This window comes from Anopheles funestus, chromosome 3RL (assembly GCF_943734845.2).
Source record: "Anopheles funestus chromosome 3RL, idAnoFuneDA-416_04, whole genome shotgun sequence".
In the NCBI taxonomy this organism is placed as follows: domain Eukaryota; kingdom Metazoa; phylum Arthropoda; class Insecta; order Diptera; family Culicidae; genus Anopheles; species Anopheles funestus.
The window spans coordinates 625,354-637,724 of NC_064599.1; the positions used below are offsets into that span (position 1 = coordinate 625,354).

General features: G+C 44.3%; 3 protein-coding genes across 3 annotated transcripts; 2 read left to right on the forward strand and 1 right to left on the reverse strand.

The window, feature by feature from the left end:
- Positions 1-169: 169 nt before the first annotated feature.
- On the reverse strand, positions 170-7,445 carry LOC125769241 (ubiquitin carboxyl-terminal hydrolase 31). The gene is made up of 6 exons (XM_049437838.1): positions 5,685-7,445; positions 4,961-5,209; positions 4,756-4,890; positions 4,452-4,586; positions 1,675-4,374; positions 170-1,592 (listed from the first exon to the last, which is right to left on the reverse strand). The coding sequence occupies exons 1-6, from the start codon at positions 6,054-6,056 to the stop codon at positions 1,542-1,544; spliced, it is 3,642 nt and encodes a 1,213-aa protein (XP_049293795.1). The 5' UTR covers positions 6,057-7,445; the 3' UTR covers positions 170-1,541.
- A 1,352-nt stretch (positions 7,446-8,797) lies between these two features.
- On the forward strand, positions 8,798-10,565 carry LOC125768690 (monocarboxylate transporter 12). The gene is made up of 4 exons (XM_049436710.1): positions 8,798-9,021; positions 9,099-9,572; positions 9,644-9,922; positions 9,997-10,565. The coding sequence occupies exons 1-4, from the start codon at positions 8,950-8,952 to the stop codon at positions 10,480-10,482; spliced, it is 1,311 nt and encodes a 436-aa protein (XP_049292667.1). The 5' UTR covers positions 8,798-8,949; the 3' UTR covers positions 10,483-10,565.
- A 177-nt stretch (positions 10,566-10,742) lies between these two features.
- On the forward strand, positions 10,743-12,357 carry LOC125768689 (otefin-like). Its single transcript, XM_049436709.1, has one exon. It carries the CDS (start codon positions 10,901-10,903, stop codon positions 12,254-12,256), a length of 1,356 nt encoding a protein of 451 aa, XP_049292666.1. The 5' UTR covers positions 10,743-10,900; the 3' UTR covers positions 12,257-12,357.
- The last annotated feature ends 14 nt before the right edge of the window (positions 12,358-12,371 follow it).

Here is a 12,371-nt window from a genome sequence, read left to right on the forward strand (position 1 = left end):
ACACAGCAACATTTGATGTACTTTATCTTAATTTCATACTTAACTTGCAAGACACAGCGAGTTTGCAAGTTTCGTTTACCAAATCACTTTTCTTGTAGACGGGACAATCATACCAGACAATCACGAGGAACTTTTCTTTCAAGATCAATAAATTGCGATACAGTTAAGCTCTTTTTCATATTCGTTCGTTCGTTTCTCTGTTATGATCAATCATCAATAATTTAAAAGGATTGAGAGGAATCTTCCCCCGCGCCATCTCGCTTATTCATTTTCTTCCGGGTATTATAATGCGTTGCACGGCATTACTTTCACAATTGCACCATTCAATATTTGCACGGGAGAGGAGTTTCTCATATAATATATAACTAACATTAAATTGTACTTGCGTCACTTTCACTAATAGATGCTACCTCTGGTTGGTTGGTGATCTTCGCCCACGTTCATCGCTTCTCAACAGTAATAGCGGTAGTAATAGTAGTAATAGTAGTAGTAGTAGTAGTGTAGTGGTAGTATTATAGCAATTGCTTTCTTTGCATCAATTTTGCAAAACCCCGGGTAATGAGATAACTGACTCAGACCAGAGGGATGCTAACATTATTAATCGGAATATGTGTTGGAGGGTATTATCATGAGAAACAACACGAATTGGGCGCGATCTATTGATGGGAGTTTCGACGTTTGGGAGTACTGTTTGTGGAGGGAGTGTGGGGTAGAAATGTTGGTAGATCGTTGTTGTTGTTGTTCTCTGGTTCCTTTTGCATGAAATTTGTATGTTTGCCTTCGTACTATCATCTATCTCACACAAAACACGCTTTCGAAGCGCTGGTAGGTGATGTTGCCTATAAAGGAATACAATTGTTCTTTTGTTTGATTCTTTTTTCTTCTGAAAATTAGTACGAATCTAACCTACAGTCGCATCAATTAGGCCCTTCCTTTCGTTCGATTTTTTTTAATAAATATCACTTTCTTCCCATCCATCCTTAATGAGTCTGTGGAGCCATATTGTAATACTCGACTAACTCAATGTTGATTGAACATATCGCACAAAATAAACGCAAATATAAAAAATATTATAATAAAACTCTCCCTTTAATTGACCATTTCACTGCTGCAACCGCTGCCGCGAGTGAGCGTGTTACCATACCTGAACCCGGTTAGGATTTTATCCACGCTATTGATGCTAATACATATTGTAGTTATAAAAGCAGTCCCGAGTAGATGATTCGCGGCTCCATAGTAATAAAGGAATGTGCGGTTGCGGCAATCATATTGCGCGCACACTTTACACCGCATCGCGTATCTATGCAAATTATGCATGCTAAATGATACGCGAACAAAATGGGGCTATAGTGCTATCTCAAAAAGAATCGGTACACACTAACATAACATGACATAACATAAAAATGGGGCAAAATAAAACATACAAAACACACAAGCAATAATAAAATATTAATAATAATAATAGTTTAACAAAACACACACGAGCCCGGAAACGCTTCCTTTTTCAATCCCGACAGTTTTTGGGTCTTTTAAACACTGAACTAATTCTTCGGTGACACAGTTATCAATTTATGTGGTGTAACCGGTGAAATCTGTAACAGAAAGATTCATCTGTTAAAAATATCGCCTACTTGTACGTAGTCGCACTTGAGATCCGGTCACACGTATACATACCCACAATGCGCGACTTCCGCTGCCCGGAGGAAGCAGATCGTCCGGATCATCGTCACCGTCCAGCACTGCACGATCAAGCCCATGATTCTGCTGATCGATAAATAGCAACGTGTCTTTACTACACGTATTTGCACCACGGATTAATGAAACAGCATCCCCCGTATCGAGCACGCTCTTGTACGTGGTAAAGGACGACGGCCGATGTTGCATTAACTCGGACATGTTCTCACGCCATAATATGTCCTGAAACTGTTGGGAGGACGGCAGTGAAAATCGACCACCCCCATTGGTAGCTGCTGCTGATGCTAGACCTAGTTTTTGATCAACCCGTTCGTGTTTATCTGTGCGAGTTGGGAATTGTACCTTCGTTGGACCGCCACCACCACCATCTTCAGCTGCTTTTGTCGGCTGTACGGAAGATTTCAAAATGTCTTTTTCAGAAGACTGTTCTGCCGCTTCCTTGCTAGTGTTGGATGGTTTGCTAACATTTGGTATTTTCGAAGTATGTTTGGTCGCTTCGTCCATACATTTCTTTGATTCTTTGGCTTCGAGGGCGACGATTTCTTCTTCTTCCTTTGGCACAACAACTGACGGTGACGGTGAAAGTGATGAGGATTGTTGATCACTTTTGACCAAAATACCATTGGCTATGGGTTCTTGTTGAGGGTTTTCGTTCATTTTTCCCGCAGAATCTTTAACTTCATCCGTACGAACGCATTCTTCGCCCGTTTCGGTCTTTTCTTTGCGGCTTTTCTCGGTCGTTGAAGATATTGACATAACATCAGCAGTATCTTTTTTCTCATTTGTTGATTCATCGGGCAATTTTACGTAATCGGTATCGGGTGAAATACTGGCTGCGGTTTCTGATGCGTTTTCGGAAGGTGCTGAAGATGAAGTCGGTGTTGTAGTGGTTGTTTCTATCTTCGGTACCGTTATCGACGATTTGACGTTCGCAATAGTTGCTGGTTGCGCTTTGTTTCGCTCTAACGTTGCAGTGGATGCGTTGGTTGGTGGTGGGACAATAATTTTCGAGACCCAATGATCACCGGAGCTGGAGCTAGAACTGCCAGAACACTCGCCCGACCCCTCCGAAGGTAGTTTTCGCCTTTGGTAGAACAATAGGTAGGCCTCGTTGTTGATAATTTCTTCGTCGATGCGATCGTTCGGCACTTGGGAGACACGTTGGTCATCGAAACGGTACCACTGGCCATCGTACGGGTTCTTACACGCGGCCGTGTAGTGACCCGTTTCCAATGTGTCCCCCTGGTGATAGCACACTGCGTACAGATCATACCGGTTATCCATTGCTAACTGTCGACGGCCAGTTCCTCCTCCACCTCCTCCCACTAGCATGGAATGTGTTTGTGTGGAATGGGTACTGCGCATGATTTTGCGCCAAGGGCTCCAGTTATCCGAATCGGTGTACCCTGTTCCCTGTTGCCGGTCCAGCGAATGATGCTGTTGGCTTTGCGTGGAGGCGCTGTTGGATGTTTGGGACGGGTGCGACTGTGGTTGATTGACGGTGGGATCACGCGCCAAATGAGGTGTCATATCGAAACCGTGCAGCGGAAATTTCACCAGATTTGTCAGCTTGGCTGCCTGCGTGCTGGCGCGAAGTTGCTGCTGCCGAAAACGCTTTAGATGTATCACCATTATGTCCGGTAATGACCACAAACCGAGCGTTTTTACCACCGGCAAGTATTCCTGACAGTGTGGACATTTCCAGGCATTGTCTTGACCGAGTGTTTCCGCCTTGGTGTAATGTTCGAAGCATTGCTCGAGTGTTAGCGCCGAACTAGCCGGAATTTTCTCTCTCATCTGACTGACAGTTTCATGCTCCACGAATGGGTCGCCCATATCGTTGAAGAATCGTTCCGGTTCAGTCCACTCCAGTAGCAACTTTACGTGCGCTGGTCCCGCATCTGTTGGTAACACTGAAAGCGCAAGATCAATCATTTCCGTAAACAGTGGATGTTCCACGGTTGCTTCAAGGTAGGTATCCGCATCGCAGGACGGATCTTGCAAGCGTATGCGGAACAAATTCTGTGCCGGTGTCGCAAACGCGAACACCTCCGAACGCAAAATACTCGACATCTCCTTCAACAGCAGCTTCTGCAGTTCACTGTACGAAACGTCCCGATTGACCACTAAACAGAACGGAGTACCGAAACGCTTCACGTGTCCACCAAATTCTCGCTTCCCGTTGCACAGACAGAGCACAATATTTGTTCCGCTGGTAGTTTCCTGTCCTGTACCGGCAGTCGGACATTCGATACAGAACAGAGGATCATTTTCACGTACGGACGACATCAAATGGGAATCGCAAAACACGCGACTGAAACCCGACTCACAGATTTCGGTCAATATCATCCGATCTAGGGCAATACCCGTGTCCGCATGCAACTGTTCACGTAATGCCAGCACTGGCGAACCGTGCGGTATGCCTAAACCCAACTTAACTTGTTTTGGTTGCTGCGAGGAATAGATCACCTTAACCAGCACAGGTTGTTGAGACAGCTGTGGCAGTGGCACTGATAGACAGTAGAAAGGATCAAACGTGTTACTCTGCTTGCCGCAGGTCGGACAGGATAGCGAAGAGCGAAATTGGGCCTGGAAAACGGCCTGTACAAACGAGTTGTTACAACGCACATAGTTTGCCAGCGTTTCAGCCGCGATCACTTCATCGGAACGACCATTGTTCTACAGTACGAGGGCAGGGAGAAAAAAGAAATAGATGTCAGAATTCGTTGGAATATAGATAGGCGATTGAGTCTTACTTTAATTGCTTTGTACTTTCGCTTTGTCGCCGTATTCAAATCTTCGTGCACCTTGTCCAGCAGCCAGAATAAGAACTCCTGAGCGTCATGCTGTGTAGAACTTCTGAATTGACTACCGTAACGATCAACCACAGCCTGAAAGAAATACAATGAAAATGTGCCTCTGCTTAGTATTAAACTCGACGATACTGCAATCAATCAACCATCAAATTTGATCCACTTGCAAATGTTTTCAGTAAGTTTAACAGAAGATTAGTGATACTCCACAACAGCAAAGTCTTTGGTCAGCAGTTAAAATTCTTACCTTGAAATTCGAACTATAGTCCGGTGCGTCTTTGCACGTCCACAACGACTTTAGCACCAGGGCCAGTTGCTCCGTTAATTCGCCCTTAGTTCCGAACTTTTTGGCATTAATTTTGTTGCGTCGTTTTAAATCGGCCTGCGAATAGTAAATAGATATTACTGAGTGTGGAAAGTTTTGATACTGGCTACTGCTGCCGCTAGCTTACTTTGTAAAGATCCAAAACGAAATACTGAGCCAATATGTCCGTATGACTGAGACATTGCAAGACGGCATTCATGAAGCAAGTATTGCCGTGGTTTCGTAAACCTATCACGCCTGGCACGGTATCTGATGGCCACACAAAATTCGCTGCGGATCCATTACCACCAGCTGGCGTCACACCATTGCCGGTCCGTGTCGATCCATTGAAGGTGGACGGTTGGGACGATTGTACCTTGTCGAATTTATGATTGCCCTAGAAGTTGAAACATTTTAATTCGTGTGTCTCTGTTTGCGCGGTCATCAGATATATGAGAATGAAGCGAACTATTTCATCAACACCGCAAGATCGAAATTTGCCACAAAATATGATGACGGCGAGCAGAGGGTATGGGAAGGTAAGTGTGGTGGGATTCGGTTGGCAAGTATAACGGCGCACGTGAGCCACCTCCCTGCTACATGATTGAATGATTGAGAGCAATCAGTGGAGAAGAAGGTCAATTATTTTTCAGCGAACCAGTGAACAAGTGGATGAGCACACTGTTCACCGTCCGTCGCTTGTTGGATGAACGGGAAGCATATCAACATCATGGATGTGCTCACGTCCGGTATGATACGGAGACACTGTTTCAGTGAGGGTAAAGATGGTTCGGTGCTGGAAACCTGGATTGCTCCGGTACAACCCCGATCACCTAAAAAGTAAAGAGCTGGGTGCGTGTTTCGTTACTTACCACCGTGCGATTGACATAAGTCATCTGTTGAGCAATGCGATTGATAAACTTTTTCACTGATAATCGGCGAAAGATCTTTTTCTCACTTCCGCTACCATTGGTGCCAGTCTCTGCACCTAATTCGGTCGCAGTTGTGGTCGATTTCTTCTGATTGCTGTTGGTTAACCTCGAATCACAGCGCGATTCGTCATCTTTCTCGACAGCAGTAGTACCGTTGCCATTGCCAACCACCTTAGCTGTCTGGTTACTTCCTCGCGAACCTTGAAATGGATTGCGCGGCATTGAAAATGCTCGTTTCAGTTTGCTACTCGCACCACCGCCCGAGGTGGCCCGGGCCGACGACGCGACGTCCAACGTATTATGTTTCTCCATTTCCTTTGCTTCTTGCAACGACAATATACCTCGAACACACGCACTTACGCACACACAGCAATGCTCGATTTCCGCCCGCTATGCTCACTCTGTGAGACGTTTTTTCAAGAGTACGATGTGTTGGCTTTCCGGTCAGTCCCTTCTACAAGAAGGATGGCGCACAAAACATACGGCAGGCACGTTTACAATCGTGCGATTGGCGACTGCATGACCTCGCACAGCCCGTCACCCGTTGTGTTACGTGAAATATAAAAACATTTACTGGCGGTGCGCTGGGTCAAATCACCACACTGGCAATTGTTGACCACGCGAGTTGTAACCCAACCGTGCCAGAATTTTTTTAAATTATTACTAACACCAATAAATACACGCGTGAAAGTTAACCGGGTGGGGGACGAAAGTGACTCAAGTGGATTATTAAATTCCTCACTCACACATACATCTATATGCGCATACACCCTCGCACACGCACGAAATTTCACGCCAAACTGTGCCACCCCTTGGTCGCTCTGTTTCCGACACTTTCCGGACCTATGTTTTGCAACACAATCGTTTCGCGAATTTCATTCGCTTCACACAACACGGATATGTACGGCACTTCCTCCACAGAAACCGTCTGCATCAACATGCTAATTTAAACACTGTGTTGTATGTGATATCTCGCGTGTGCATTGCTTACAACCGAGCAACAATTACATATTGCTGCGAATCATCAATCGTGTGTCGTCATCATTCTTCTTCGCTTTTCGTGATTTAAGTACGCTTGCTGCATTTGCTTCACCGATTCGCCTTGTTCCCGGTTGTTTCCGCGTTGTCCTTTAGGTCACGGTTGTCATCCGTCGTCCCGCCGTTCACGGAACTTTGTGTGCAGATTGAATGCTTCTATTCTCCGGACGAGTGAACTGAGGTGAATGGGTAGAATGTTCCAGCTTTCTAGATACGGTTTTGCACGCCGCCAGCTTTAGATGGACAAATATTTGCTCGAATATACACAGTCCCTATCATTGCCGTTTTCTTCCTCACGCACAATAGAAAGCTTACAGCTAGTCCTCAATAAAACAATTTCTTTTCAATCAGGGCATCAAAAACAACCAGTGCGTCTGCTACCATGGATAGATGCTGCCACACGCTACATAGTGTTTCCGAGGTTATATGCTTCGATAGAACTTCTCAAACTGTTGTTTCACCATGCTTTTGCCAAAGATCGTTCGCTCTGGTTCTAGTTAAGTTGTTTTTCATCATATCACACGAAATTATAGCTAAAATTTCAACACTTTTGCACTTTCTGGCATTCGTCTGTTTTGTTGATGAGATGCCATCTCAATTTCACAAAAAAGGAAAGACGCCAGGTTCGACCATTGCGACAGACATTTTACTTGCTGATTTTAGAACAAGCTGGAAAGTTGAAAGATACAAATTTAGTTTTTTGGTAGATGGGAAAAATAAAAATTTTCTACATGAAAATGTTTCATAATGTTATACCTATTCAATTTTATGCATTTTTAACATTAGCTTTTATTGATTTTATCGTGGATCGAAAAAAATTGGCCACAAACAAGCACAACTCTTTTCGTTTGCTGTCAAGCTTGATGACCAATATGGCTATTGTGTGCTAGTTGTTGTATACAGGATCTATTCCGATTCAACCGCACAAGGTTTTCTTTCGATCCGAATATGAGTGTTTCGTTTCGCTGCTAAACTTCAAATGTGCTTTATTTTTCATTTTTTTATATCCCCTAACATTTTCTTGTGTTAGTACTATTTTTAGGATACGTTTTTCTGTTTATTGTGTATTAGTATCCTGGTTGAGCCAGTAATTAGTACCTATTTGTTCCCGTCCTTTTTATTGTACTTATACACTGCAGTGTTATCGTTGGTGAACCGTGGCTATCGCGTACACGTGCTATTAAGCGTCGTCTACACTTATCGTGTGATTAAGGTTGATTTACACGTATCAAAGGCCATTATAGTACACGCGCGAGAAAGAAAGCTATTTTGGCTTCATCCAGTAATCGTCTGTTGTGTAGATATTTTACTACTTCTATTGTTTGCGGTTCTACTACATTAAGTGGTTTAGTATATCATTTCTGCGTACGGGGAAACGGTCTGCATGGGATATAATCCTGAACCCCATAAAGCATGAAGTAGGTATATTCAAAGAGGATCAGAAGACTCCACGCAAAGAATAACTTAAGTCAAACAATCACACTACTCGAAACTAGCTGTTTATCAACATCAATGAAAGTTTTGTTGCGTTTAACAAAAAAAAGGCAGAACACGATTCCTACCATGCTGAATATGGTACCCAACGATGAAAAAGAAATCATTTACAGCGGAAAGTTCAATGAACGGAAGAATGTATGCATTTTTGCTTATCTAGCTATTGCCTGGTAGCGTCCGTGTCATGTCGTTTTTTGCAATTGCATGCCAGCCTTTTTTTAGACATTTTTTAAGAATAAACCAAAACAACCTCTACTACCGACTGGGCGTGATACTCCAGACCGTGTTACACGTTTTCCCTCACTTTGGCATTCGTTGCCTCTCCACTGCAGCATCACTCCGAGATGATTGATAATTCACACGGTGCACACACGCAGATACCGTTTGGCTGGGGACAGCTTTCTTTATCTCGCACGAAGGTGGCGCGCGGAGTTAGATATTCTACCGGAGATTCGGTCGTATGTTTGCAAAGCTACGATAAAATCCCTCCCTATGTCCAAACAACTGGCAATGTAAGCATTGAATCCAGGCGAGACATGATTCAGTACGCAAGATCATGTCCCTAGACCTGGACATGGCAGTGGTTCTGCGTGAAGTCATCAAATACAACGCCGATTTCAAGTGCCATTCACTAGTTTGAGTTATTTCAACACAAAAGTAAAGCACGTGAACGATGCGAGCCTCACGAGTTCCTCCAGATGGAGGCTATGGATGGGTTGTTGTGGCCGGTTGTGCACTAGTGAATGTACGTTCGAAATAGTTTCGATATCTGAACGATATGGTTTCGACTCCCCAACGATTTCTTAAATTTACTATTCACAGGTTTTCAATCAATCCTTAGTATCGGTATTCGGTCTCATGTTTGCTGACTACCTCGCAAGCCTTGGAGAGCACGCCTTTGGGGCCGCGCTGGTGATGAACGTGTGCAATATTTCGCTCAACTTTTCCGGCTTAATCACCGGCCCCATTATCAAGCAGTTCAAACCGAGAAAGGCCGCTATTTTGGGGAGTTTACTCACGGGCAGTGCGCTAACTTTATGCTCCTACAGTACCACACTGTGGCAAATTGTGCTTTCATACAGTGTAACCTTTGGGTTTGGCCTTGGTCTCATACAGTCGTCCACATTCGTAGCTCTCAATTCTTTTTTCCGTCATCGGAAGGGCCGGGCTGTCGGCTTTGCACTTGCAGGCACAGGACTCGGTCAGATTATGATGCCGTTGCTGGTGCAATATCTTCTAAGTAACTTTAATTTTAGGGACACAACTCTCATCATCAGTGGATTAGCTTTCAATGGGGTAAGATAATGCAAATTTCTAATATGCTTCGAAGAAATAACAGCATAGTTGTGTCGTGCATTGTTTTGCAGGTGGTGGGTGCCTGTTTGCTTCAACCGGTGGAATGGCACATGAAGGATAGTCCAGCGGAAGATGGTCGTGAAACTCAACCACTGCTACCTATACATAAGTTAACCCAACAGGTTAATGGTTCTTCTTGTACTAAACCGTCCTGTGGCTGGGGAAAGTTAGCTGCCTTGATGGACTTTGCGATCCTCAAACAAGTGTCCTTTTTGAACTTGATCGTTGGTCTTGGACTTGCATACACAGCGTCGACAAGTTTTTCCTTATTTTTTCCTTACTTTCTACAGGTTTGTTAGGAGCGAAGCCCGCTATTTCCATACACTAATGGCTAATGTAGCGTCCTTCACTATTTTTCTGCTAGAAATCCGCCAATCTAACCATGCTTGAAGCGGCCAACTGCATGTCCGTGCTTTCTACAACGGATCTTATAACGAGGATAACTGTTCCAGCGTTTGTGGACAAAATGCAGTTTTCGCATCGAACAACCTTTCTGCTTGCAGGTATCTGTTTGGTAATAGCGCGTTCCATCATGGCTGAAATGCGCTCTTTGGTGCCACTTATGATCACATCAGCTTTTTACGGTATCTTCCGCTCAATCACAATCGTGAATCAGAACTTGACCGTGGCGGAATATTGCAGCGAGCGACGAATCGAAAAAATGCTCCCGAACGCGCTTGGTTTTAATATGGTAACGAAGGGAATACTGGTGCTGAGTCTTGGCCAAATACTTGGCTGGTTTGCAGACTTTTCCGGGAGCTATTCGTTAAACTTGCACGCTCAGAATGTGTTGCTCATCACAACGTGTGTTCTTTGGTTGTGTGAAATGTACTTCAAAGATGATAATTAATACCGCGCCAGAGTTCTTGGTATCTTTGAAACTATTGTTGCTGTAAATGGCAAAAATTGGATTAAAATATTTGCTAGACAATACATTTTTGATGTTATGAATACTCATATCTACAGCTTGAAAGAAAAATTAACCAACACCGATTAAAACTACCGGTTGTATGTTTCGTGATTTTAACTACCCATTATAAACCGCAAGTAAATACATGTTAAAGCGAACGGATTATCCGGACTATTCAAATTTCAAATAACCGTGCTTTGGCGCAGCTTGCATCATCCCGGATAAACGAATTTCGCTGGAACGCTTTGATTGTAAACAGGAGCGGCTAATCGCAAGTGTTTGTTTTTTCAATCAGTCGATATAATCAGTTGTAACAGTATTTATTTGTTCATTTCTTGCTGTGTATTGAAACCGCGCGATGGGGGATAATTTCGATGACATGTCCAACGATCAGCTACGGCTGAAACTGCTTGAGTTTGGGCTGGCTAATATGCCGGTGACTTCTACGACGCGAAAGGTGCTGATCAAAAAGCTGCGAAACCACATCTCTACCAATGGTAAACGTCGGGAAACGATAAATCTGGCTAAGTATTCTTCCGATGAGGATAGTGAACCTGCCAGCAGTCACAACGCAGCGCCGAAGAAGGGGTCGACATTGACTAAAAAGGAACTAAGCAGCAGACGAGCAACGATTGGTACGGTAGCGACAACCAAGCAATCGAAACCTGTTTCATCATCGCAACAGCTACCGAAACTCTCCCAAGCGTTGCCACCAGAAAAAGCAATAGCGTCAAAACGTCGGTCAGGAAGAGTTACTCCGGTACAAGAGAAAAATGTCGTTGCACCAGCACCATCACAAACTGCGCCAAAGGTATCGTCTATTATGGAGGATTCCGATGATGATATGATTCCGCTAACCCAACTTACTCAGCGAGATCGCAAATCAGCAAGCCCGTCATTATCGCGGGCAGAAATGCTGACTACATCCTACATTCATCAGATGGCAGTATCGTCGAAACCATCGGAACCGATCTTGGAAGAGATGGAGGTCGATGTACCGGATATGGGGGAGAACTCGGAAGAGGACGATGTCATCGTGTTGGATGATGTTAGCGAGATGGTATCGATGCCGCCTCCACAGCAACCGAAGCCACCGAGCGTGCAACCATCGTACAGTCAGGCGACAACTCAGAATGAGATATACCGCAAATTTACCACCGGTGCAGTGACTGATCAAAAGCATAAAGAACAAATAACCTTGGAGGAACCAACACCGCTGTCATATGGTGGTAATACCGAACGAGCTTTGCCGAAGCCAGCGTTTTTTGCATCTCCTTCCATTCGGAGCAGCATGTCCGGTACGGTGCGCGACGAGACGGCGAAAAAAGTTGATACTTCAGAATCTCCGTACTTGAGCGAATTTACTAAGCGTCTTGCCCGTCTACGTGCTGAAGCTGCTGAACCATCAATCGGGTTCGCCCGAGACTCATCCACCCGGAGAACAATGTTCGAAGGATCTGCCCCTTCTATGCGGTCCACTTACGTGCCACGCGACACTTATGAAGCTGCATCATCACGTTACAGAGGAGGACGACAAACCATCGCTCCCATGGCCACGGTAGGACGCCGGAACATTCAGTCGGAGACCGATATTCGAAGTTCCGTTCGACAGAGTCTGTTGGCGCTAGATCGGAAATATTCCATTCGGAAGATTTTCTATACTATCATTATTGTATTGGTAGTGATTTTTTTGTTCGTTTTCTTCTTTCTGTGAACTAAACAGTTTCATCAAATCGTAAATACCTACTTTTCTCTTGCATCATTTTTTAAAAAGAATTTCCTACTTCGGAAATTAAGTAACACTCTATTGTGCGCTTTATAAAATTGAA

Bases quoted from the DNA above. Each gene is read 5' to 3' on its own strand.
- LOC125768690 (XM_049436710.1), top strand. From the start codon at position 8,950: ATGCGAGCCTCACGAGTTCCTCCAGATGGAGGCTATGGATGGGTTGTT. The intron at 9,022-9,098 runs GTACGTTCGAAA...TACTATTCACAG, and splicing joins CCGGTTGTGCACTAGTGAAT to GTTTTCAATCAATCCTTAGT. The intron at 9,573-9,643 runs GTAAGATAATGC...ATTGTTTTGCAG, and splicing joins GTGGATTAGCTTTCAATGGG to GTGGTGGGTGCCTGTTTGCT.
- LOC125768689 (XM_049436709.1), top strand. From the start codon at position 10,901: ATGGGGGATAATTTCGATGACATGTCCAACGATCAGCTACGGCTGAAA.
- LOC125769241 (XM_049437838.1), bottom strand. From the start codon at position 6,056: ATGGAGAAACATAATACGTTGGACGTCGCGTCGTCGGCCCGGGCCACC. The intron at 4,587-4,755 runs GTAAGAATTTTA...TATTTCTTTCAG, and splicing joins ACTATAGTTCGAATTTCAAG to GCTGTGGTTGATCGTTACGG. The intron at 4,375-4,451 runs GTAAGACTCAAT...CTCGTACTGTAG, and splicing joins GAAAGTACAAAGCAATTAAA to AACAATGGTCGTTCCGATGA.